The sequence below is a fragment of the Carlito syrichta genome, unplaced genomic scaffold (genome assembly GCF_000164805.1).
Source record: "Carlito syrichta isolate Samal-C Ts95f unplaced genomic scaffold, Tarsius_syrichta-2.0.1 Scaffold305641, whole genome shotgun sequence".
In the NCBI taxonomy this organism is placed as follows: Eukaryota; Metazoa; Chordata; class Mammalia; order Primates; family Tarsiidae; genus Carlito; species Carlito syrichta.
The window spans coordinates 1,048,012-1,074,665 of record NW_007249737.1 but is presented as its reverse complement, the minus strand read 5'-3'; the positions used below and the strand labels follow the sequence as shown (position 1 = coordinate 1,074,665).

At 50.1% G+C, this 26,654-nt stretch overlaps 1 protein-coding gene across 1 annotated transcript in view; it reads right to left on the bottom strand.

Moving 5' to 3' along the window:
• Nucleotides 1-26,013, bottom strand: part of TMEM44 (transmembrane protein 44) — a 44,280-nt gene extending 18,267 nt beyond the window's left edge. The window contains exons 1-8 of the mRNA XM_008061929.1: nucleotides 25,924-26,013; nucleotides 22,518-22,644; nucleotides 20,734-20,827; nucleotides 17,519-17,685; nucleotides 16,779-16,865; nucleotides 11,787-11,957; nucleotides 9,747-9,875; nucleotides 6,248-6,352 (exon numbers count right to left, since the gene is read on the bottom strand). Coding sequence (XP_008060120.1) covers nucleotides 6,248-6,352; nucleotides 9,747-9,854 — 213 coding nt within the window. The 5' untranslated portion in view covers nucleotides 9,855-9,875; nucleotides 11,787-11,957; nucleotides 16,779-16,865; ... (2 more) ...; nucleotides 22,518-22,644; nucleotides 25,924-26,013. The remainder of the gene's footprint in view (nucleotides 1-6,247; nucleotides 6,353-9,746; nucleotides 9,876-11,786; nucleotides 11,958-16,778; nucleotides 16,866-17,518; nucleotides 17,686-20,733; nucleotides 20,828-22,517; nucleotides 22,645-25,923) is intronic.
• Between the last annotated feature and the right edge of the window lie 641 nt (nucleotides 26,014-26,654).

Below are 26,654 nucleotides of genomic sequence, written 5' to 3'. Positions count from 1 at the left end.
AAGATCATTAACTAATGACCTTTAGACGTCATGTCTAGTTTCGGTTGATCCATAGAATTGGGTTTCATTCAAAACAGAGTGTTTAACGGATAAAATTTTAACAAACATCCGGGATAAACATATCATGAAACTTAATGCCATGAGGAGCATACATTGTTTTTTCCAGGGCCATCTGAAGTCCCTCTGCCTTCTCTTCCATGGGGCTCTGCCAATTCCATGGTTTTCACCAGTGGCTCTGCCTGCCTGGTGAAGTGGGTACGCTTCAGGCAGCTTCAGAACTGGCACCTGTAAGATTATGGCTCCCGACACCCAGGCTAGTCTCAAACTCCTGGGCTCAAGCTATCCTTCCAACTTGGCCTCCCAAAGCACTGGGATTATGACATGAGCTACCATGTCGAGTCACAATAATTGTTTTACAACTACAAAATTGTCAAAAATACTGCATAATGAGAGACAAGAAGGAATGTGACATTATTTTATTAAGCACAGAAGTTCCTCTTCTTTTTTTTTTTTGAGTTGAAGTCTCACTCTGTCGCCCAGACTGGAGTGCAGTAGCCGCTCCCGGCTACCGCAGCCTCGACCTGCCGGGCTCCGGCGATCCTTCCGCCTCAGCCTTCCGAGTAGCCGGAATTACAGGCATGCACTACCACGCCCGGCTGATTTTTTGATTTATTGTAGAGATGAGGTCTCGCTGCCCAGGCGGGTCTCGAACCCGCGGGCTCAGGCAATCCACTCACCTCAGCCTCCCAAAGGTGCGAGATTACAGGCTGAGCCACCGAGCCCAGCTCACGGATGTTTTCTACCATCTCTCTATTATGTATGTATGTATGTACGTATGTATGTATTTATAGAGACGAGTTCTTGATATGTTGTCCAGGCTGGTCTCAAACTCTTAGGCTCAAGCAATCCTCATAGCTTGGCTTCCCAAAGGGCTAGGATTACAGGCATGAGCCACCATGCCTGGCCATCTATCTATCTCAAACCAGAGCTTCTTCCCACAGGCCTCATGGGGCTTCCTCCGGGATCTACAAAGTTCTATCAGTTAGACTTTCAGTGTCATGCAGGAATCAGGCTGTGCTGCTGACACACAACAGGGCGAACAACCTGCTATCTGGATTAGCATCTTCCATTAATTAACCACATGACCTCAGAAAGAAATTTGTCCTCTCTGAGTCCCTAAAGGGGGTGATAATCCTGCTTTGCCTCCCCTGAAGTGGTGTCATGGGGCTCAGAAGCAAATGCCCTGGACACATGAGGAAAATGGCTACGGGTGCTAGGCCCCAAATCAAGCAGGTCTCCTGCCTTTAATGGGTTAAGTGCACAGTTTCATGTAGAAATCTGCTGGATAGACAGAGAAAATCTACAAAGGAAGCAAAAGCAGCGTTCTGGAAGCAGCCCAGAAACGCAGGTGAGATGCCACACCAGCTGCCCACCTGGGAAGGATGCTGAAACAGAAACCTCTGGGTGGGGCTGGGGAAGCAGCTATCTCCCAGGCGATGATCAATTCTGTAAATCCCCAGGGTCTGGCCACACCTGAGGCAACAGATAAAATGGGGTTTTCAAACGTTCCAAGCCAAGGAAGGCAGTTGATACACATGACCCCATGTGGCTGGGCCTGCACAATGGGGCTATTCCCCCTGCATCTCGGGGAACAGTCTTTCCTTAGGACCAGTGCTCACGAGGCAAGCATGGCTGGGAAAATGAGGGAGCCTTTCTGTGGCTCTCCTAACCCATTTCCAGAAGGCTACCAAACTTATATGTTTCCAGAAAACTTATGTATAAATTTATATATCAGTATACACTGTCAACAGGGTACCTGGTTCCCCACAACCTGGCCCACTGGAACATTCTCATTACAGAAAGTTAAAAATTGCTAACTCGGCTGGGTTCAGTGGCCTCAGCACTCTGGGAGGCCGAGGTGAGTGGATTGCCTGAGCCTGCAGATTCGAGACCAACCCCAGGCAACTTAGCGAGATCTCATCTCTACAATAAATAAATAATTAGCTGGGCATGGTAGCACGCACTGATAGTTCCGGCTACTTGGAAGGCTAAGGCGGGAGGATCACTGGAGCCCAGTAGGTCAACGCTGGGGTGGCCGTGAGCGTGCCACTGCACTCCAGCCTGGGTGGACTCCAACTTTAAAAAAAAAAAATAAAGCTAGCTCAGCAGGTATTACATGGCAGCACTGAGAGCATGTTCTCCTTATAAAAGCTCAGACCCCAGATCAGACAGGCTTAGTTTGAAACCAATTTCTATGATTTTCTAACTGTGGGATCTTGGACAAGTTACTTAACTTCCCTGTGCCTCAATTTAAAATAATATCATTAGGTCCAGCTCAGTGGCTCACACCTGTAACCCCAGCGCTTTGGAAAACCAAGGCGGGAGGATCACTGGAGTCCAAGAGTTTGATATCAGCCTAGGCAACATAGCAAGACCTCGTTTTACAAAATATTTTAAAAATTAGCTAGGCGTGGTGGTGTGTGCCTGTAGTCCCAGCTACTTGGGAGGCTGAAGCTGAAGGATCACTTGAGCCCAGGAGGTCGAGGCTATGGTGAGCTGTGACTATGCCACTGTACTTCAACCTGGATGACAGAATGAGATCCCAACTTGAAAGATAAAAATTATAAATTTTAAAAAAGCATGCTCTGAATTTCTCTGAACTTCACTTATGTCACACACAAGGTTATTTGCACCCAATGTCCAAGGAACAACAACAGCAAAAAAGCAAAACATATCTCAGGCTTAGACTCTCTCTGAACACCAGTGTGTCCCCTGGGCAGCGGAGCAGGGCCTTACCACTGGATCACATGTTCAGAACACACCTTTATAGGAATACCAGGTTACAGGCACTAGGAGTAGACAAGACAGGAGACGTAGTTTACATCTCAGTAGGGGGACAGACCACAAGCAAAAGGAAAAGACAGAGATAAGTTCTTCTTCTGACTGGATGGCTGGGGAGGGCTGTGGAGAAAGTGACATTGAAGTTGAAGGATGAAAGAGAAGAAAAAGGAAGCCATACTGAAAAGGCAGGAGGGGCTGGGCTTGGTGGCTCAGCCTATAATCCCAGCACTTTGGGAGGCCGAGGCAAGTGGATTGCCTGAGGCCACAGGTTCAAGATCAGCCCAGGCAACTTGGCGAGACCTCATCTCTATAATAAAAACTAAAAATTAGCCAGGCGTGGTAGCGCACACCTGTAGTTCCAGCTCCTTGGAAGGCTGAGGCGGAAGGATCGCCGGAGCCCAGCAGGTCGAGGCTGCGGTGGCCGGGAGCGGCCACTGCACTCCAGTCTGGGCGACAGAGTGAGACTCCAACTCAAAAAAAAAAAACGAAAACAAAACAAAAAACCAACCCCCCCCCAAAAGAAACCCAATAAAACAACAACAACAAAAAAAGAAAAGACAGGAGGAAGAGCACTCAGGGCCGGGGCATGGAGAGACACCTGGTGTGATGCGGCTGGAGGGACCTGGACAGCAGCACAGAGGAGGCATGGCCAGGGAGGGGGCAGGGCCTAGGTCTGGAGGCTCTTGGAAGTCTTGGTAAGGGGTTCAGATTTTATTCTGTATAAAATGGGAAGCCAGAGGAGTGTTTTATTTTATTAAAAAAATTTTTTTTTGAGTCGGGGTCCTCACTCTGTCACCCAGGCTGGAGTGCAGCTCACACAGCTCACCACAGCCTCGACCTTCTGAGCTCAGGATGTCCTTCTGCCTCAGCCTCCCAAGTAGCTGGGACTACAGGTGTGTGCCACCATGCCTGGTTAATTTTTTTATTTTTTTGTAGAGGTGACATCTTGCTATGTTGTCCAGACTGGTCATTAACTCCTGGGCCCAAGTGATCCCCCAAAGTGTTGGGATTATAGGTGTGAGCACAGGGCCCAGAGGAGTGTTTTAAACAGAGGAGGGACAAGATGTAATTTGTCTTTGTAAAAGATTCTCCTGGCTGCTGGTTAGAGATGGAGGGGGCAAGACAAGAATATATACGGAGACAGAGGAAGACCAGTCAGGAGACTGCTGGTATTCAAGACCTAGTTTAAAGAAGGCATTTATATGACTCGAAAAAAGACTGATCAGGCAAGGGGAAGACAGGAATTTCTGACTTGAACCACAGCACGGACAGTGTGTCATTTACTGAGATGAGGAAGATGGGGAGAGAAGCCAGTCTGGGCATGGAAACCCAGAATTCTGTGTTGGACACGGTATGTGTGAGACACCATATGGTGACGTCAGGCAGCCAAGACTGGAACTGAGGGAGAGGAAAAGGATGGAGACACAAGCTAGGGAAGCCAGCAAGAGCTAGTGTGTAGAGCTGGGGACTGTGGGACCACAAGGGTAAGAGAGAAGGAAGGCAGGGCGAGGTGGCTTATGACTGTAATCTCAGCACTTTGGGAGGCTGAGGCGAGAGGACTGCTTGAGCCCAGTAGTTCAAGATCAGCCTGGGCAAAATAGCAAGACCTCATCTGTACAAAAAACTAGCCGGGTGTGGTGGTGCACACCTGTAGTCCCAGCTATTTGAGACGCTAAAGTGGAAGGAACGCCTGAGCCCAGGAGTTGAGGCTGTGGTGCCCATGATTATGCCACTGTACTCCAGTCTGGGTGACAGAGTGAGACCCCAACTCAAAAAAAAAAAAAGAGAGAGAGCCCTCAGAGGACAGACCTGGGGCACTCCCCTCTGCAGTCAGCCTTCCTGGAGGGGCCCACAGAGGGAGGGAATGGAGAGCAAACAGCCAAGAGGGTGACAGGAGAACCAGGAGAGTGGGGCCACAGACTTCAGAAGCAGACAGCGGCTGGAGGAGCAGAATTGCGATGAGAACAGCAATGACTGGATTTAGCAACTCAGAGATCATTGGTGACCTGGACAAAAATAGTCTTAGTGGAAAAGTGGGACAATGGGGTGAGCTTCTTGACACCTCTTTCCCAATCCTCTTCCTGTTGAGGACCCGGTGTGCAGGCGAGAACCCAGGGAGTAATCGGGGCCTCCCCCATGACTCCCACATCCTCACCCCTTCAACACTCGACTTCCCAACTTCCTTGACTCCACCTCAGCTTGTCCGTCTGCTCCAGCCTCCGTTTGGGTCACACTGCCTCTGACCAAGACTCAAGACTGCTCCCACTGACAGCTCTGTTGTTGGTCTCTTCTCCCCTAGGTCACCCCCAGCTATGCCCAGGGATACTCTAAAATGCACCCCTGACCTTGAGTCTCCAGTACTCAAGCATCCCTGACTCCCATCACCCTCAAGTCAGACTGTGTGATGATCTGATCCACCCTTTTGCCTCCTCACTCCTGAAAGGCACCAGAACATGCCACCCCAAAAATGTCTCTTTGGCAAGTGAACTGCTTTGACCTAAAGGCAACTGGAAACCAGCAGAAGCAGGAGAAGCTACTTACCTCCCCATAATGGCCTCAAAATAGAGTATACCTTTTCCCTTTCATAAAGGAAACTCCCCTTTATAAAGGAAATCCCCATTTGTAAAGATATTTCTGCACCGGAAGAGAGCTACTTCCAGAGGCAACGCTTGTCACCCGAGAGGCTCTTATCCTGGTAACAAGACAACCCTTATTTCCCCTAGGATTCCTCCTCCCCTTCCTGGGTCCCGGAAGACCCAGCCCCTTCTCCTGTGTCTAGCCTAAGATGGTGTATACCCCTCATTCATCTGGCCACCTCCTTGAGCTGCATTTTTTTTTTCTCTTTTTCTTTTTTTTGGGTCAGAGTCTTACTGTCACCCAGGCCAGAGTGCAGTGGCGCGCTCACAACTATTGCGGCCTCAATTTGCTGTGCTCAGGTGATCCTTCTGCCTCAGCCTTTGAAGTAGCTGGAACTACAGGCATGTGCCACGATGTCCAGCTAATCTTTTTTATTTATGGTAGAGATGAGGTCTCCCAAGTTACTCAGGTTGGTCTCAAATTCCTGGGCTCAGGCAATCCTCTTGCCTCTGCCTCCCAAAGTGCTGGGATTACAGGCATGAGCCTCGGAGCCCCGCTCACATTTCTCTTTGTAAACTTCTGGGTACAAGTAATTAAAGTTTTCTCTTGTTTGTCTGTCTTTTATCAGTTAGGAGGGTAGAGGGAAGAGATTTTTCTCCCCTAAACTCCCCTCCACCTGTCCCTCTACTGCAGCCTTGGAGAGGTCCTTCTTTTTTACATGCTTCCCTGTCCTGCACATTCATCCACTAAAGCATCACCTCCTCCAGGAAGCCTTCCACAACTGCTTCCCATCCTTTGGGACAACCTGCTGTGGTCCACAGCCACTTACCTGCTGCACGGGTTCGATGGTCAGCTCCATGTAGCGACTGATTGCTGCCATTGTCCTTAGTGACTTGCAGTGTGACAGTGTGGTGAGAGGCACCCAATCTGAATTCTTTCAAGTGGAGACGGGGAAACAGAAAAGGGGAATTCTTAGTCAGGAGGCATTTTCTAAAAACAAGTTCCCATTTTATTCAAAATTATCCCCAAGATATATATATATATTTTATTTTGAGTCAGAGTCTCACTGTCGCCCAGGCTGGAGTGCAGTGGCACGCTCCTGGCCACCGCAGCCTCGACCAGCTGGGCTCCGGCGATCCTTCCGCCTCAGCCTTCCGAGTAGCCGGAACTACAGGCACACGCTTCCATGCCCAGCTAATTTTTGATTTATTGTAGAGATGAGGTCTTGGCAAGTTGCTAGATGGGTCTCGAACCCGCGGCTCAGGCAATCCACTCACCTCGGCCTCCCAAAGTACTGGGATTACAGGCTGAATCACAGAGCCTGGCCTATATATATTTTTTAAATCACAGTACATCTCACTTTCTGCTTTCTATAAGATGTGTCTTATCTCTCTCTTTGAGGTCACAGTAGGTCAGTAGTTCCCACACTTTGCAACACAGCCAAGGATCTTAAAAAACAAAACTGATAGCCGGGTTCGGTGGCTCAGCCTGTAATCCCACGCTTTGGGAGGCTGAGGTGAGTGGATTGCCTGAGTCTGCGGGTTCGAGAACTGCCTGGGCAACTTGGCGAGACCTCATCTCTACAACAAATCAAAAAATAATAGCCGGACGTGGTAGCGCACGCCTGTAGTTCCAGCTACTTGGAAGGCTGAGGTGGAAGGATCGCCGGAGCCCAGCAGGTCGAGGCTGCGGTGGCTGGGAGCGGCCACTGCACTCCAGTCTGGGTGACAGAGTGAGACTCCAACTCAAAAAATAAAAAACAAACAAACAAAAAACAAAACCAATGTTTAGTTCCCACCCCCATTTTGATTGGCACAGGATATAACCTAGGCATTGGATAGTTTAAAAGCTCCCCAGATGACTCTAATGTAAGGTTTGGGAACCCTTGCAGTAGGTACTAAATAAATGATTTTGTGAAGCAGTGGTTCTCAAGCTTTAGTGTGCATCAGAAGTACCCTGTGGGCTTGTTACAATGCAGATTGCTGGACCCCAACCTCCATTTCAGATTTTGGAGATCTGGGTGGAGTCCTAGCATTTCTAACAATTTCCAGGTGATGCCAGTCTAGGGACCACACATTGAGAACCACTGCTGTGAAGGATTGCTCGACACTGCCAAGGTTTTTACTTCTCTCTTCCAAATCCTAAGACACACTGAGCTCTCTGTTAATATTCTAGCACCCTTTTGAGATATAATTTTGTAACACTTGCTAGAATGAAACGAAGATAACTTCTCACTAGGGCCATCACAGAAACTTGGCTCTTTGGTCCAAGCACTTAAGTACAAGACTTTTATCTTTGTCATACACACCACTGCCTTCTAATTCATTAACTCAGTCAGATCACATCGTCAAACCATTCGGAGAATACTCAGAGCAGTTTTCTTTTCAATCTGTTCAAATGTACCCTCCACACCTTAGGAAGAAGTTCACTCACAGTCTCATTCCTACTCTCTATAAGAGGAATCTAAGGTAGTGAAAAGCTCAGGTAATAAGCGAGAATTTTTTACCTAGAAGAAAATCTTAGAAAAGAGGGAGTCCAGGCCCGGTGGCTCAACCTGTAATCCCGCGCCTTGGGAGGCTGAGGTGAGTGAATTGCCTGAGCCCGCGGGTTTGAGACCCGCCTGGGCAACTTGGTGAGACCTCATCTCTACAACAAATCAAAAAATTAGCCGGGCGTGGTAGCGCGTGCCTGTAGTTCCAGCTACTTGGAAGGCTGAGGCGGAAGGATCGCGGAGCCCAGCAGGTTGAGGCTGCGGTGGCCGGGAGCGGCCACTGCACTCCAGTCTGGGCGACAGAGTGAGACTCCAACTCAAAAAAAAAAAGAAAAAAGAAAAAAGAAAAAAGAAAAGAGGGAGTCACGTTATATTCAAATCCTTCCAAGCTTTCTCAATTACTTGAAACATGGAACTTTTGATGAAGACAAACTGTCTCAGTTAAAAGAAGTTCTGGCTACTTGTAGAGCTCACCTGTTTAGATCAGCCAAAGAAGGAGACAGGCCCAGGGCGGTGGCTCACGCCTATAATCCCAGCACTTTGGGAGGCCAAGGTGAGAGGACTGCCAGAGCCCATGGGTCCGAGACCAACCTGGACAACTCGAGACCTCATCTCTACAATAAATCAAAAAATTAGCTGGGTGTGGAGGCACATGCCTGTAGTTCCAGTTACTTGGAAGGTTGAAGCTGAAGGATCATCTGAGCCTGGCAGGTCAAGGCTGCAGTGACCGTGAGCATGCCACTGCACTCCAGTCTGGGTGACAGAGTGAGACTCCAATTCAAAAAAAAAAAAAAGCAGACAAACACATTTACCCCAGACATATGAACCCTTGCTGGTGGTATGACCCAGTGGTCAATGTCAGGTGTTATTATAGACAAACTTTTGTTTTTTAAGTTAGAGTCTCACTCTGTTGCCCAGGCTGGAGTGCAATGGCACGCTCCTGGCCACCGCAGACTCGACCTGCTGGGCTCAGGTGATCCTTCTGCCTCAGCCTTCCAAGTAGCTGAAACTACAGGCATGCGCCACCATGCCTGGTTAATTTTTTGATTTATTGTAGAGATGAAGTCTCGACAAGTTGCCCAGATTGGTCTCGAACCCATAGGCTCAGGCAGTCCTCTCATCTTGGCCTCTCAAAGTGCTGGGATTATAGGAGTGAGCTACCACGCCTAGCCTATAGACAAAATTTTTAAGATCAGCTTTATAGCAATATTGACTTAAAAACAAAAGCAATCAATTAGTTACATTATAGTGGTCACAAATAGCAAATGGGTCCCTGTGGCTTGAGATGAATTTCTAAACACAGCATCACACACGGGTTCTCAAAGGCTGCACCAACAGCAGATCGTCATGACAGGCTCTGAGACACTGTGTTAGGTGGTGGTGATACTGTGGATGTCAAAGATCATTGTGAAACTGGGAATATATTTAATAAAATGAGTGGAAAAATCACATTATCTTAAATTAATGTATTAATATACTTATATGTGAATTTATGTATCAGCAAGTAAATTACTCAGTAGCATAAGTGGACACGACTATTTCACCTACACTGCCAAAAGTATATTCAGTTCAAGTGATCAAAAAAACTTTAAAAAATTTTTCGTAACTGAGAAAATGGGGGATCGCGTTGCATTCAGGGTCACCTTAGCTTTGAACATAAACAGCAGCTTTTAAAGTGACCGACTGGCCAGCTTGGGTCTTTGGCCAAGCACAGAGGGCCTTCCAGAATTCCCAAGCCTGGTCCTTGCTGAGCACACTGTCCCTGTCCACTCCAAGCCAGTAAACGTTTCGGTGGGACCAGAGTTTTCCAGCCAGAGACCTTGTCCTCGTTCCTTGCCTCTTCGTTTTCTTCCTCTTTCTCTGCACGGGTCAAAAGGGCTTGGGTGTCGGGGCTCTCTTGGGCTTCAGTGGCAAATCCCAGGGCCCGTCTCATCTTGCTCTTCATCACATACGAGAGGAAAATGATCTGATGTGGTGGTGGATGTTAAGACAGAAGCCGCCTAGTGCTGCCTTCCCACCCTTATGCCATGTCATCCCCTCTCCTAACTCCCCAGTATTATCCTGCCCAGGTCTGTCCCTAGAAGACATGAGTTTTTTCTTTTTTTCCCAGCTGGAGTCTCACTCTGTTGCCCAGGCTGGAATGCAGTGGCATGATCACAGCTCACAGCAGCCTCAACCTTCTGGGCTTAGGTGGTCCTTGTGCCTCAGCCTCCTGGGTAGCTAGGACAACAAATGCATGCCACCACGCCTGGCTAATTTTTTAAATTTTTTGTAGAGACAAGATCTCGCTATGTTGTCCAGGCTAGTCTTGAACTCCTATGCTCAAGCGATCCTCCTATTTTGGCCTCCCAAAGCGGGATTACAGGTATGAGCCACTGGGCCTGGCCTTTTTTTTTTTTTTTTTAAAACAGCAGAACCTGAAAATTAAGAAATGAACTCATTTGAAGACAGGGCCAGGTCTGACTCTCACTGTTTTCTTGTCCCCACAATGACCCAGTACCCAAGACTCTATCCTTAAAAAGCACTTTGTAAACACTTGTTGCAGAACGGGCAATGAGTTGGATAGAGTTCACTAAAAATTCATATCTTCCTGGAACCTCAGGATGTGGCCTTATTTGGAAGTAGGGTCTTTGCTGATGCAATTAGTTAAGATGAAGTCATAGTGGATTGGAGTTGACCCTAACGCCAACGGCTGGAGTCTTTATAAGACAAGGAGAAGGTCAGGTACAGTGGCTCATGTCTGCAATTCCTGCAATTTGGGAGGCCGAGGTGGGTGGATTGCTTGAGCCCAGGAGTTTGAGATCAGTCAGGGCAACACAGCAAGACCTCGTCTCTCCAAAATAATCCAAAAATTAGCTGGGCGCAGCAGCGCATGTCTGTGTTCCCAGCTATTTGGGAGGTTTAGGCTGGAGGATCATCTGAGCCAGGAGGTTGAGGCTGCAGTGAACCGTGACTGTGTCACTGCACTCCAGCCTGGGTGACAGAGTGAGACCCAGACCCAGCAAAACAAAACAAAAGGAAAGGAGAAGACACACAGAGTTACACCAAGGGAAGATGGCCATGGCAGAGGCAGAAGTAACAATCATGTTGCCCAAGCCAAGGGACATCAGGAGCCAGCAGACACTGAAAGAGGCAAGGAAAGCTTCTCCTTTGCACCTGCAGAGAGGCTGTGGCCCTGCCTTGCCTTTGGACTTCAGGGTTATTCACATACCACCACCAACATAGTGAGCCTCGACCCACAGCCAGTATCCCAGCCTCCTCCTCCCGCCGGCTGTCTGCATTTGGCTTGCCCTTGAAGCTCATGACAAGGTCACCTGGTGTCAGCACATCAGGCAACACCCCTGGGGAACCAAGACAGTGCTCAGCAGCCACTAATGAGTGGCAGCACTTGTTGGCTTTTATCTCTACATTTCCAGCCCAGGCCCCAGCACAAAGAGAACAGAACGCAGAACAGTCAGCCCTGCAGAGCAGGTCAGCATGCACAGCTCTCCCCCTTTCCTGAGAACAAGGTGAGGCAAAAATGAGCAAAGGAGTCTCCGTGGGGGTAGGGACTCTGCCGGGATGAGATGGCCAGGCAGGAAGCAGAACTGCAACTGGCACCTGGGGTTTGTCATCTCACAGCCAGGAATCTCCACTCCACACACCCCCTCGCCATTTCGGAGAGCTCCAGCCAAGAGATAATTCCTTATGTATAAAAAAGGGAAAACACCAAACTGCAAAGAACTGCATCTGTGTCTGCTGCCCCGGGCTTCAAATCGCCTCCCTGACCACCGAGAGAGTTCCATCTAGTAAGAGGGAAGACAGCGTGATGGGACAGGGAGGGGAAGAGGCTCCCTCTGGTTGCAGGCAGTCGAGCTCCCAGGTCTGGGGTGGATACAGCGAGGTCCAGTGCAGCACGGCCGAGGGAGGTCAGGAACCAGGGTGTCGCCCGCAGCAGGTACTCAGGCTGTCGGTCATGGGCCACAATGGCCGAGGCGTAGAGGAGGCCAGCCAAGGCCGTCAGGAGCCGGGTCCACAGGTGGATGGAGGGAAATGTCTTCCCTCGGCACTGAGCAGAGAGGAGGGGACTAAGTAGGGAGGAACACGGGATCATGAGAACCATACCCCTCAGTGTCATACCAGGTTAGGGGGTAAGCCCCCTGCCCACAGCCAGTCCCCAAGGGCACTGCTTCTTAGACTTCCAGCTTTTGCTCAGGTTGCTTCTTTTGCCTGTCAAACTCCTACTCATTCCTCAGAATCTGACTTAAACTTAACTCTGAGAAATCTCCCCTTGCCACTTTCCTCTTCTGGGCCCCGTCTGCCTGACACGTCTCTTTATTGGAGTGCCTTTTGCTGCTCAAGACTTAGCCCTTTACACACTCGGAAAGCTCCCGAGAGCAGGGCAGGGGTCCTCACCATCTCTGTGCCCAGCGTCTGACACTGGGCAGGGGCTTGCAAATGTCAGCTGGGAGAATGGGAGGGAGACTGAATTACCAAGGGCCCAGGCCCAACCCTTCTCTTTTTAGGATCACCAATTCTGGACCAGGTCAGAAGGGGAACATCAGGAAAATGAGAGATGATATTCTGGAAATTCTGAAGTGTGTGGAACATTTTTAGAGAATAAGTCATAGAAATATTGGTTCAAAAAAAGGAAACATTCTATATAAGTAGCCTTTATAGGCATAAAGTCACTTTGTGTATACATTTACATGTATATACACAGACACTATATATTTCTAATTACATAATTATATGATATATATTTAAATTAATATATGAGTATAAATTATATACACTTTACTTTGCTTATTAGATGACCATAGTTACAGACATAAAGGCCTTAGCTAAGGAATGGAAAGATTTCAGGGGAAAAAGCACGTTTTGGCTGATCTTCCTCCATTTTTATTTTCACCCTCAAAAACAATTCTCGGGGATGTGACGTTTCCCTCTAGTTTTGTTCACAGGCCTCCCTGTTTCTCTCCTGCCACACCCCGAAGATGGTTATAGACACACAGCACAGACAGACGCTTTTCTGTAGAGCCCCCGCAGGGAAGGCAGCCTTGGCTATGGGACCCAGAGGCTGAGGGCGACGACGATACCTCTTCCCATCAGCCCATCCCTCCTCACACAGGAAGCAGCACTGCCATGGCCAGAGGCCCTCGAGGTCCCCCAGACTAGCTACCCACCATCATTTTACAGAGGCCTCTAACAGTCAGAGGGGAAGAGACTGGCAGAGCCAGGCTGGGCCCCTGGCCTCCGCCTCTCGGCTTCATCTTGCTGCTGCTCCGGATGTGCCCGTGCTGGGAACCGGTGGCCCTGACTCACGTACCAACTCATTTACAGTGTCCACTGTCGTCTAGACTCAGTCTTTTCAGGGTCAGTCCTGGGGCCTAGCGGGTGCTACTAATCTGAAGGGCCGGGCACACAGTAGGTGCTTAATAACTGCTTGAAGAATAGAACTGGACCATGGCTTGATGAGCTGTGGCAGGTTCTTCTCCAGCATATGAGCATTGACTACAGGGCAGAACAGATGTGGGGAGCACACCCCAGCTTGGCACAACAATGCCAGGGAATGTAGGCAGGACATGCCTCAGTCTCTGCAGCTGCCATGACTCTTGCCATTGACTGACCCAGGTGGCACATCCTTGTCCTTCTCGTGTGTGTTTCCTCACTAGTCTGTCTGCCCGTTACCCCTTTCTGTGTCTGACTTCCCCCTTTTAATAATGGATTGGATTTTAGGGCCCACCCTGGTGACCTCATCTTGACTTGATCGTCTGCAAACACCCTATTTCCAAATAAGGCCCCATTCATAGGCACTGAGGGCTGGACTTCAACATATTTGGGGGGGACACTATGCAACCCATAATACCACCCCACCTAAAATAGCCCCCACCACCATGTCCCCTCACTGCTTTATTTTCTTGAGAGCATTTATGAAGCCTGAAACTAGCTCCTTTAGTTATTTCCAGAGGTGCTGCCTGGTCCCCCGTGGAGTGTTAGCACCATGAGGGCAATGCCCTGTTTTATTCCCCACTGTAATGTAGGCGCCGAGGGCCTGTCTGGAGTAGGTGTCAGTAAACACTTGAGTGACTCAATCTGGCCTGGAAGAAAGGAAGCTGTGGGTGCCAGAATCAGAAGGGCTGTTTGGGGGCAGAAGGATCAGCCTTGCTCTCTGAGATCTCAGAGAACAGATCCAAGACCAAGACGGGGAAGAGGGTGAGAGTGGGTCACTTCCCACTGAGCAAAAGAAAGACGTCCTGAGTAGGGCACTGCACAGCACTTGGCATATAGTGACTATCAGTGTTATTTCTGCCTTCGGAGGTAGTGGGCTCCCTATCACTGTAGGTGTTCAAGCTTGATGGCCCCTGAGCAGGATGATAGAGTGAGAATGCACTAGGGATTGGCTGGGCAATCTCTGAGGTGCTGCTGGGCTCAAGTGTCTCTGGTCCCATAAAGAAGACCCCAGAGCTAGGGTTCCCTTAGCAGGGAGAAATCCAGCAGGGTTTGGGGTTTTGGGGCCAGTGTGGCCTCAGACTATGGGTCTCCCAGAAGCTGATTCTAATTCAGCTATGATGCTAAGGAGAGGAATGGCTGGGCGGCCTTGATGTTAAAGTTCCTATAGCTCTGGGAGTGTGTCCTTGAATGAGACGAAGATTGTGAAACACCCGCTGATCATCAATCATTGTGCTGACACCAAGAGTCATGGCAGCTGCAGAGACAGCCACAGAACCACCAGAAACTGGGAGGGAGCCTGGAACAGATCCTGCAGAAGGAGCATGGTCCTGCCAGCACCTTGATCTTGGACTTTTGGTATCTGGCACTGAGATAATACATTTCTGTTGTTCAAAGTGTGGGGTATGTTGTTACAGTAGCCTGAGGGAACTACTACAGGGCAGGGCGCAGTGCCAGCTTCTTCAAAGGTCTTCATGGGACATGGACCCCAGGGCCCCATGCCACCCTGGAGACCTACCTCACTGGACTGCTGAGCCAGGCCCAGGGCTCCCGACTGTCACCCCTTAATCTCAACCTAGAACACCAGCTGCTAAGACCCATGGCTTGAGAAGCTCCTGACAGCCATGCACAGGCAGAAGTGTCACACAAATGATTGCTAGCCACTCGCCCTTCCCAAATCCTGTTTCCTTGGAGCTGCCGTTCAACCATGATGCTCTTGGGCAAGCAATCCTTTTCAGCTAGATGATGGTCCATGACATTTCATGGCGTTAGGTTTGGCGACTGCTCTGTCAGTGAGACAGGCACAGCTGTCTCAAGGTTATCTATGGAGAATACTTGGCAGAGTGGTTCTCACAGGTCCACAGTAGCTTGCTGTTCCCCAGGCGCTTTTCCTGAAGTCCATCCCCTGCTGGACTGCCTTCCCTAGCCTCTGCCTCCTCAAATCCCATGCTCCCTTCTGAGTCAACATGACAGCCCCCGCAAAGCCTGGCAGTGTAAACAGTCCTCACCCTCGCTCATTTGAATAGCATAGGAGTCTTCTCTACCAAACCTCAAATGTTTGTCTCTATCTTTCTTAGAGCCTTAAGAGATCCTGCTTCACGCTTTTTTGTCTCCCAACTGTGAGCTCTCCGAGGGCAAGCACAATGTCTCAGCTCATGTCTGTATCCCCCACAGGACCGGCCAACACAGGGCTTCCCTCTCCTCAGATGCATGGACCTCTCCATCTACACAGAACCTCAATGCTTGACTGTGTCTAGCCTTAAAAACCTTCTCACCCCCTAGTGGGATACTTCTTTATCCAGCCCCAGGGGTAAGCTTTTCCTGATTCGCTAGCAGAAATGGGAAAGGATGCAGAGGCTTTCACTGGAAGTCTTCAGGGCCCCCAGATGGGCTGCCCACTCTCTCCACATATGAGGAGGGACCCCAGAAACCCAGAATTTATTTTATTTTATTTATTTTATTTTTGAGTTGAGGTGTCACTCTGTCGCCTAGGCTGGAGTGCAGTGGCATGATCCTGGCCACCGCAGCCTTGCACTGCTGGGCTCCGGTGATCTTTCCGCCTCAGCCTTCCAAGTAGCCAGAACTACAGGCACACGCTACCATGCCCAGCTAATTTTTTTGATTTTATTGAAGAGATGAGGTCTCACCAAGTTGCCCAGGCTGGTCTCGAACCCGCGGACTCAGGTAATCCTCTCACCTCGGCCTCCCAAAGTGCTGGGATTATAGGCTTGAGACACCACGCCCGGCCCAGAATTTATTTATAAAAAATTGTGTATTTATTTTTGCATGCTTAAACTTCAGTCAACTTCAAAGTACTCTCTGGTGCAATACACCTATTGAAGCACTTTTTTCACTGCTCAAAACAGTTTCTAAACTTGTCAATTTTTATGCCTTTTAGTGCTCCTGCCAGTTTTTGTTTCACCTCTTCCACATCAGGAAACGTTTCCCTTTAAGGACTTTTTCATCTGAGAAACAAAAAATAAAAGAGTAGGGCACAGCCGTCATGCTGCTTTTTGTCAAAAACTGCTGAACACTCAGCGAGGTGTGTGCAGGTGCACTGGTAACTCACCCATCATGAAATAGGCAAATGCATTGAAAGAATCTCCAAAACAAATTCACTGAAGCTGAACGCAGCCTCTCACAACAACACTAACTGGCAAACTGATGCCAATGGGTTCCTAGAACACTTACCTAGCAGAGGACGCCTGTGCTACAAGGGGCCTGCCCTCCAAAAGATAATTCCAGGTTTTTTTGGGTCCCCCCTCATAACCTGCCTTGCTGTCATATACACTGTTGCTCCTCAGAAAAATCTAAGTTCATGTGCAGGCACACATGGGGATGCCACACCTCGCCCAATGACCCGGGGCTTGCAAGGTGCTCCCAGATGCCCCGAGATCTGCTACATGACCCACAGTCCCAGCCCTGTCCCCAGCCTCACGATTCTGGAGAGTGGGGGGATCCGGGAGGCCCAGGAGCCAAAGGCGGCGATGCTACCTAGCAGGTAGCCGAGGATCTCAGTGTTTTCCTGCAAACACAGGTGAGGCACCATCAGCACTCTGTAGAGACTGTCCACCTGTCCCAAGAAATAGCCAAAGCTGGCGAGTCCTTTTCCACTTTTTTTTTTTTGAGTTGGAGTCTCACTCTGTCACCCAGACTGGAGTGCAGTGGCCACTCCCAGCCACCGCAGCCTCAACCTGCTAGGCTCTGGCGATCCTTTCGCCTCAGCCCTCCAAGTAGCTGGAACTACAGGTGCGCTCCCACACCTGGCTAATTTTTGATTTATTGTAGAAATGAGGTCTCGTCAAGTTGCCCAGGCGGGTCTCGAACCCGCGGGCTCAGGCAATCCACTCACCTCAGCCTCCCAAAGGTGCGGGATGACAGGCTGAGCCACCGAGCCCAGCTCCAGCTAATTTTTTAAAAAATTTCATTGTAGAGAGGAGGTCTCGCTACGTTGCCCAGGCTGGTCTCAAACTCCTGGGTTCAAGTAATTCCTGGCCTCCCAAAGTGCTGGGATTATAGATGTGAGCCACCTCACGGGCCCTTTTCTGCTTTTAGAAGGTTTCTTCCATTACTGGCAAGGGTTAAGGCCCACCCCCACCTCCACCCCACCTCTACCCAGGGCACTGGCAGGCCCTGCATTAACTACCCTGCATCCTCGTGGTGCCAGCTCAGCCTCACCTGCAGCAGGCTCGCCAGCAGCCTCCGCTGCGGCCCTCGGATGGTAGGTGAAGCCTTCGGGACAGCAGCCCAGAGAGCCCAGCATGGGCCCAGGCTCAGCGGCAGGGCCAGGGCAAACACACTGGCCCTGAGTCGCCGCCTCTTCTTCCTTGGTCGGGTGCCCCGATCTGCAACAGACACCAAAATCCCACATGGCTCCATCAAGAATTCATCAGATAGCAGTGTAGGAAGAACTGGTGCCGACGCCACCTTGATGCTACAATGCATTCCCACGTTGCTTTAAAGCCAGATCCTCGCCACCCTCAAGGCCCTGTGGTTGCACCACCTCTTACAGAAGCCTCTCTTCCTTACCTCCAACTGGCGCTGTCCTCCTTCCTCAGACATTATCTTTCACCACATGTATATGTGTGCAGACAGCAGTACCTCTCCTAGACTAGACCCCCCCAAGAAATGCACCATGCCCTGGCAGTTTCTATAATTTCCACAGAGCAGGACCAGTATAAGCTGGGTGAATGCACCAGTGAGTGACTGTGTTTGTGCCCAGGAGCCAGCAGGAACTGTGAGCGGGACAGTCTTTGAAAGTTTCCTTGAAATATAAGACAGAGACTCCTCTGATCAACTCTACCATTGTTTTTTTTCTTTTAGAGAGGGGGTCTTGCTAGGTTGCCCAGGCTGGATTCTAACTCCTGGCTCAAGTGATCCTCCCACTTCAGCCTCCAAGTAGCTGGGACTGCAAGGCACACATCATTGTGCCCAGATTTCCTGAGGAATCTTAATGCTCTACTGACTAAGCTGTCCAGGCTCTGTCCTCTGAGCAGCATTTTTCTTTTTTGTTCAGGCTGGAGTGAAATGGTGCTCTGTCTAAGCAGTAAGCAATTCTTTTTTTTTTTTTTTTTTAAGTCGGAGTCTCACTCTGTCACCCAGGCTGGAGTGCAGTGGCATGCTCACGGCCACCACAGCTTCTACCTGCTGACCTCAGGTGATCCTTCCGCCACAGACTTCTAAATAGCTGGAAATACAGGTGTGCGCCACCATGCCCAACTAATTTTTTGATTTATTGTAGACATGAGGTCTCACCCAGTTGCTCAGGCTGGTCTTGAACCCCTGGACTCAGGCAATCCTCTAGCCTCTACCTCCCAAAGTGCTGGGATTACAGGTGTGAGCCACCGTGCCCAGCTGAGCAGTTCTATAAGAATATTTCTCTTTGGGAGGCCGAGGTGAGAGGATTGCCTGAGCCCACACGTTTGAGACCAGCCTGGGCAATTTGGTGAGATCTCATCTCTACAATAAGTCAAAAAATTAGTCAGGAGTGGTGACACGTGCCTGGAGTTCCAGCTACTTGGAAGGCTGAGGCAGAAGAATGGCCTGAGCCCAGCAGGTCCAGCCTGCAGTGGCCTGGGCGACACAGTGAGACTTCAACTCAAAAAAAAAAAGGGCTGGGCTTGGTGGCTCAGCCTATAATTCCAGCACTTTGGGAGGCCAAGGTGAGTGGATTGCCTGAGCCTACAGGTTTGAGACCAGCCCAGGCAACTTGGTAAGACTTCGTCTCTGCAATAAAATAAAATAAAAATTAGCCGGGCATGGTAGTGCACGCCTGTAGTTCCGGCTCCTTGGAAGGCTGATGCGGAAGGAACGCTGGAGCCCAGCAGGTCGACACTGGGGTGGCCATGAGGGTGCCACTGCACTCCAGCCTGGGCGAAGAAGTGAGATGCCAACTCAAAAAAAGAAACTTCTCTTCTGGGTCTTCTGGGCAGCACTGAGCAGCTGAGGGCACGCTACCCAGCGATATGAGCATGCCCTCTTTTTGACAAGGGTTCAAGCACACAGCCATCCCTTTTAGAAACCCTCAGTCATAGCTACTCACGGCTACTCATCCATGCAGTCACTTCCAGCCCCTGCTCTGCTGTGGCGCTCCATGCCCATCTCTGGCATTCATTTTCAGGCATCATGGGCACCCTGGACTTCCATAATGAGATATCATCTATTCCCATACCCTGCACTGCCTTTGCCCACATTGTTCTGTCCACTCTAAATGCCCTTGCCTACAGAGACAGTTCCAATGCCTTGTGCTTCTGGGCATCTGCAGTCTGCACTTCCCCCTGGTTGCCCAAAATGTGCACATACCTCTGAGCCAGCAGTTCTGTTTTGCTTTTTTTTTGAGTCAGAGTCTCACTCTGTCACCCAGATTGGAGTGCAGTGGCCGCTCTCGGCCACTGCAACCTCGACCTGCTGGGCTCCAGCGATCCTTCCACCTCAGCCTTCCAAGTAGCTGGAACTACAGGCGCGTGCTACCACGCCTGGCTAATTTTTGATTTATTGTAGAGATGAGGTCTCACCAAGTTGCCCAGGTGGGTCTCGAACCCACAGGCTTAGGCAATTCACTCACCTCGGCCTCCCAAAGTGCTGGAATTACAGGCTGAGCCACCGAGCCCGGCCTGTTTTTTTTTTTGAGTTGGAGTCTCACTCTGTCACCCAGGCTGGAGTGCAATGGCATGCTCATGGCTACCCAAGCCTCAACCTGCTAGGCTCAGGCGATCCTTCTGCCTCAGCCTTCCAAGTAGATGAAACCACAGGTGCAGGCCACCACGCCTGGCTAGTTTTTTGATTTATTGTAGAGACAAGGTCTCACCAAGTTGCCCAGGCTGGTCTCGAATCCCTGAGCTTAGGCAATCCTCTCGCCTCAGCCTAACCAAAGTGCTAGGATTATGGCTTTGAGTCATCACACCTGGTATGTTTGTTTTTTTTTTAATTTTTTTTTTTTGAGTAGGAATCGTCTCCCAGGCTGGAGTGCAGTGGCACGCTCATGGCCACCACAGCCTCGACCTGCTAGGCTCAGGTGATCCTTCCACCTCAGCCTTCCAAGCAGCTAGAATTATAGGTGCGTGCCACCACACCCAGCTAATTTTTTTATTTATTATAGAAACGAGGTCTCGCCAAGTTGCCCAGGCTGGTCTCAAACCCCTAGGTTCAGGTAATCCTCTTGTTTCCAAAGTGCTGGGATTACAAGCAAAAGCCACCACATCTGGCTCTAATGATTGTTTAGGCACTTCCCCACAACTGACTGAGGTCAGGGACCTCGCTCAGTTGTCTCTGCCTGGCAGGGCTCAGCTCAGGGCATGAAAAGGAATAGGCATCCCGTGTACCCACAGGAGTAGACAGCATATACCAATGAGTGAATTAGGGAGAGAAGACAGAACAGACAGCCACACACTCACCTGAACTGGACTTGAATTTGGATCCACAGGCTGGGAAGAGGATGAACACGAAGCTCACTAAGTCAACAGCTGCTAGATAGGCACCGGTGAAAACCTGAGGACAAATGGAAATGGAGTCTTGGCATTCAAGCACCTTTTTCCAACACCACAGAGCCTGTTACCTGGGACCCCTCTACCCCAGGAGTTACAGACGTGGTGCTTCCACACACATTAGTCCAGTGACGCCTCCCACCAATCCCAAGAAAAGTCCATTATCATCTCCACTTAACTGGTGAGGAGACAAGTGTTGACATGACTGGTCCCAAGATACACAGATGCCCATCGGCAGAGAGAAGAACCCAGCTCTCCGCATCCTAGTCTACACTCTTTCTACTGTACTACAGTCTTTGCTGTGTAACTTTGGCTCAGTTATTAAGTTTCTCTGGGCCTTAGTTTCTTCATCTGTGAAACAGGCATAATAAGAGTGCCACAGTCAAGTAGGTGACTTGAGACAGCACATGGGATGTGCTCAGGCCTGTGCCTATAAAGTCACCGGCTACTACGACAGTCGAGCTAGCCGTTAAGAGCATGCATTGTGTAGCCGGGCTCGGTGGCTCAGCCTGTAATCCCGCGCCTTTGGGAGGCTGAGGTGAGTGGATTGCCTGAGCCCACGGGTTCGAGACCCGCCTGGGCAGCGAGACCTCATCTCTACAATAAATCAAAAAATCAGCCGGGCGTGGGAGCGCATGCCTTTAATTCCGGCTTCTCGGAAGGCTGAGGTGGAAGGATCGCCGGAGCCCAGCAGGTCGAGGCTGCGGTGGCCGGGAGCAGCCACTGCGCTCCAGTCTGGGCAACAGAGTGAGACTCCAACTCAAAAAAAAAAAAAAAAAAGAAAAGAGCATGCATTGTGGAGTTTGAATCCTGCCACTGTCACTTCCTAGATGGGTGGCCTTGGATAAGTTATTTAGCCTCTTCATGCCTGTTTCCACATCTGTAAAACACGAATAATGACAGCACCCATGTCACAGGATGGTTTGGGGATTAAATGAGTTACTACATGAAAGGCCCTGGGTGCCAAGTATGTAGTTAAATGTTTAATAGATATTAACCACTATTTTTTTTTTCCTTTTTTTTTTTGAGTTGGAGTCTCACTCTGTTGCCCAGACTGGAGTGCAGTGGCCGCTCCCGGCCACCACAGCCTTGCCTGCTGGGCTCCGGTGATCCTTCCGCCTCAGCCTTCCAAGTACCTGAGCCCAGCAGGTCGAGGCTGTGGTGGTCGTGAGCGTGCCACTGCCCTCCAACCTGGGCAATAGAGTGAGACTCCAACTCAAAAATAATAATAACTATTTACTGAGCACCTACTAGGTGCCAGGTGCTGTTAACGTAACAAGGATATGGCAGGGACTGAATCCTTACCCTTTTGGAGCTGACATGTGAATATGAGTTAACAGATAAGAAGCAATAATGTAACAGGTAAGTAAAGTAAATGGTGTATTAGGGGTTAAGCTATGGAAAACAAGAGTTGAAAGACAGAATCCTGAACTCTGGTGGAAGAGGTAGGTCATCATTTTGAGCAGGGGAGGCCTTTTCGAGAAGGTGACTTTTGAGCTTGGAGAAGTGAGCAGTGAGCCACGCAGATCACGGGAACATGGGCCTTCGGGAGGGCGGGAAAAACAGCAAGGGAACAGGCTCTGAGGTGACACTGATTTGCGAGCTGAAGGAACAAGACAGAAGCCACTGTGGCTGCAGCAGAGAAAGGGAGACTGGGCCTATGCAGGGCTGAGTCCCCTGTGGGCCTCACATACCTGGATGGTGAGTTGTCTGGCCAGAATAGCCCCAACGGTGTCACACAGACTGGTCAGGAGGCAGCACGCTGCGCACAGTGCCGACTGGTCCCGTCCGGATTTCTTTATACATCTCAGATAGAGAAGCCTGGGTGATGGGTGTGGACAGAACACAGGAGCCATGAGTCTGGGGACAGGACCAAGCAGGTGTCTGAACAGGAAAACTGTGACTTTGCATCCTTATGGAGCAGTTTCTCCCCCAGGGAGTTGGCAGGCGTTTTTGGGACTTAGTTTACAGATGGGAAGAGATCAAAAGATTGCTGAGCCACTGGTCAAGGAGACACAACAGGAGCGAGACCTCATGAGATGGAGACACTGCCTTCCCAGTGAAGAGGAATTGCTGGCTGTGCTCGGTGGCTCAGCCTGTAATCTCAGCACTTTGGGAGGCTGAGGCGAGGATTGCCTGAGTCCGTGGGTTCGAGACCAACCTGGGCAACTTGGCAAGACCTTGTCTCTACAATAAATAAAAAATCAGCTGGTGTGATAGTACGCGCCTGTAGTTCCAGCTGCTTGGAAGGCTTAGGCAGAAGGATCGCCGGAGCCCAGCAGGTCGACACTGGGGTGGTCATGAGTGTGCATGCTACTGCACTCCATCCAGCCTGGGCAAAGGAGTGAGACTCCAACTCAGAAAAAAAAAAAAAAGAAGAGGAATTGATTTCCTCCTCCAAATAGGCTGACTCCATTTAATGGCCCACCACTCAGCACTGAAAAACTAGCCATCAGGCTTTATTTCTTTTTATTTACTTATTTTTGAGTTGGGGTCTCACTCTGTTGCCCAGGCTGGAGTGCAGTGAAACAGTCATGGCTTACAGCAGCCTTGAATTCCTGGGCTCAAGTGAGCCCCTGGGATCCTGCCTCAGCCTCCCAAGTAGCTCAAAGTACATGTGCAGACCACTACACATGACTAATTTCTTAATTTTTGTAGAGATGGAGTCTCACTATTTTGCCCAGACAGGTCTCAAACTCCTGGCCTCAAGTGATTCTCCCACCTTGGCCTCCCAAACTGCTGAGATTCAGATGTGAGCCACTGTACCCTGCCTGAAATTCTTCTAACCCATCCCTGAAGTGAGATGGTCTGGCTTCTGCGGGCCTGTGTCCAACTGAACATGTTCTTTACACATAAGAAGAGCAAGACTCCTCGAGTACTGGCACTTTGGCTGACCTCTCCCCAGCTTCCCCACCATCACTTCTCTGCCTATGACCTGCTTTCCATCCCACCTCCACACGAGGACACACACAGAAGGGCAGGGCAGGCTGGAAGGGGCCAGAGGGGCTCTGTCAGCATCACTGATGGGATCATGGAAACATTTTTTTTTTTGAGTTGGAGTCTCACTCTTTGTTGCCCAGGCTAGAGTGCAGTGGCATGCTCACAGCCACTGCAGCCTCGACCTGCTGGGCTTAGGCGATCCTTCCACCTCAGCCTTCCATGCAGCTGGAACTACAGACGTACACCACCACGCCCGGCTAGTTTTTGTGATGTTTTGTAGAGACGAGGTCTCACCAAGTTGCCCAGGCTGGTCTTGAACCCCCGGGGCTCAGGCAATTCTCTCGCCTCAGCCTCCCAAAGTGCTGGGATTATAAACTGAGCCTCTGTGCCTGGCCTCATGGAAATATTTTGTACTAGATATCTCCCTGCCACATTTCTATGGAGAAACTGAGGCACGACTGTAGCTCTGGTTTCATTTCCTTTAACCAGAGGGTGGTACTGTCTCCACATCCTGAGGACTACTTGGTTGGTCTGAGCATCAGCCATGGATGAGGACTGAAGCTCTTGGGCTCCTAAACATCTCCCGACCTGCCAGCCAAAGCCGGAAGCTCACGGTGGGAACATAAATCTTTAATTTGGATTCTGGACTCCTGAAACCAATTCAAGGCCAAGGAGCAAAGACTCTTAGAGACTCTCAGACTCTAATTTGGGCCCAAATTAGAAATAATTGGTATCAACACTCCCATTTGAGAGAGGAGAAAACGCAGGCCTGTGGAGATCAGGTGAGTTCTCAGAAGGCCTCTGGCTTTTGTGGAGGCTTTGCTGTGGCTCTGCCACTTCGCCAGCTCTTTGGGCCACAGAACCCCAGGCTGACCTTACACAGCTGACACGCCACTCAGAAGAGACACATTCCCCAGAGACCAGTGGATGCTAAGGGATGGCGAGGTCTTAAAAGGGGTATGTCCAGACCCCAGACAGGGTGAAAGGGCAGAGGCTCTGCTCCCAGACTGGCTTGCTGAGCATTCCCAAGGGAGATACTTCACCTCTCTAAGCCTTGGTCTCCAGGTTGGCAAAGTGCCTAACAGTGCTGACCTCAGAGGATGACGGTGAGAAACAAATGAGATAACGCACGTACAGGGCCTCGTTAGTTTCCGGCTTCTGCACTGGAGAGTTTAATCTTTACAAGCCTGCCCTTTTTCGTAGGATGTGGGGTTTCGGGTATTTCCATTCACTCGAGCAAGAACCTCAGGGTTCCTCACTGAAAGTGAGGGTAATAACAGGACCTACCTCATGGTGCTGAAGAGTGGCAGGGATTGAACGAGTTAATGAATGCAACACTAGGCCCACAGTAAATGTTCTAAGAGTCTTTTTATTGGTATTCCAGTCACTGGGTAGCGGGGCTGCGGCATCTCTGCAACACAAGCAAACGCCTGCCTGCGGGGAATATCCATCGAGTGTCTAAGAGTCCGGTTGCAGCCTCTCTCAGGAGTGCTGGTCCTTTCTCCCCTGCCAGGGAATACTTGGGTGGCACCATCCTGGGCACTGCCTGTGGATTTCCGTACCTGGGACAGGGTGGCTGAAGACCTGGAGACTTCACCCTTAGAACACCGGCTATAGTGACCACCTACCCAAACCACTCCAGGTGCTGGGCTGTGGCCAGAGTCAGATCATCACCACACCCCTCCCCAGCTAAGAGGACCTTGGGTAGGTTGAGGGCAGAAACATCCAGGAATTTGTCAAGGTCCCCAGGATTGGCGGAATTGCTGGGACAATACAAATGTAAACATTTACTAAGTACTTTGCCCCTCATTTTAATTCTCCCACCCATTCACATGAGGCCCAGAGGTTTTAGAATTCGCACCGCGAGTCGGCGGAGAAGGGCTGACAATAGAACCCAGGACTCACGAGTGCGCAGCCCAGAGCCCCAACCACTGCACCACCCAGCCTCTTCCCATTGGCTCACAGCCCAGCTTCCCTGTGCGTGGAATCCGGAAAGAAGTATCCGACTTCAGTTAAACGTTAGACGATCCGGCTCCTCCATCCCCCACCCTTTCCGCCCCTTCCTGGAGGTCTCCTGGAGGGAGTAGCCGGGGGTTAGCGCCCATTCCCCCCACGACAGACCCGCCACCCCCTCGCGCCGCGGGTCCCGGGCCCCATTACAGCGTGTGGGCGGCGATCCAGCAGGAGGAGGCGCAGATCCACAGGCCGAAGGAGATGCAGACGCGGTGGCGGGCGAAGCAGCGGTCCAGGATATAGCGTGCCGATCGAGGCTGGTCTGGCTGTCCATGTGCTGTCATGAATCCTCGCATACCTGTCAAGAGAAATAAAGTTTGCAAAACTCAGAAGACAGAAGATCACAGCAAAGGCAACTGAGCTCTTAAAAGAAATCAGAGAGACGGGGCAAGATGGCGACGGCATAGGTGAACTGGTGAGATTCTCTGAATGGACCAAGACTGCAAACTGCTGAATAGACAGACTGTAAAGCAGAGGGAAAAGTGAACAAAACCAGAAGACCCTCATAAGGAAGAACAGGTCATTGCAGAAGAGAAATAAAAGCAACCCCACCTTCCCTCAAAAACAGAATTGAAGAGGGGGAGGGAAAGGGGTAAAGGGAGAAAAATCTACAGAAATGAAGAAAAACCAAAAGAAGAGTATGGGTCTCTCCCAGACGCCTGGGAGAGCAGACACTGAGAAAATTGACTTTGGAATACAAACAATGAAAAGTCCCCAGAATGAAGGGTCTCAAAATGCAAATGTAGATATCAAAACAATAATGGAGAGACTAAAAAGAATTGAGGAGACACAAGAAGAAACTAGGAAGGAGCTGATATCTGAGATAACAGTAATAAATAATACTGTGAATGAACAAATTGATAAGCATGTAAAGCAGA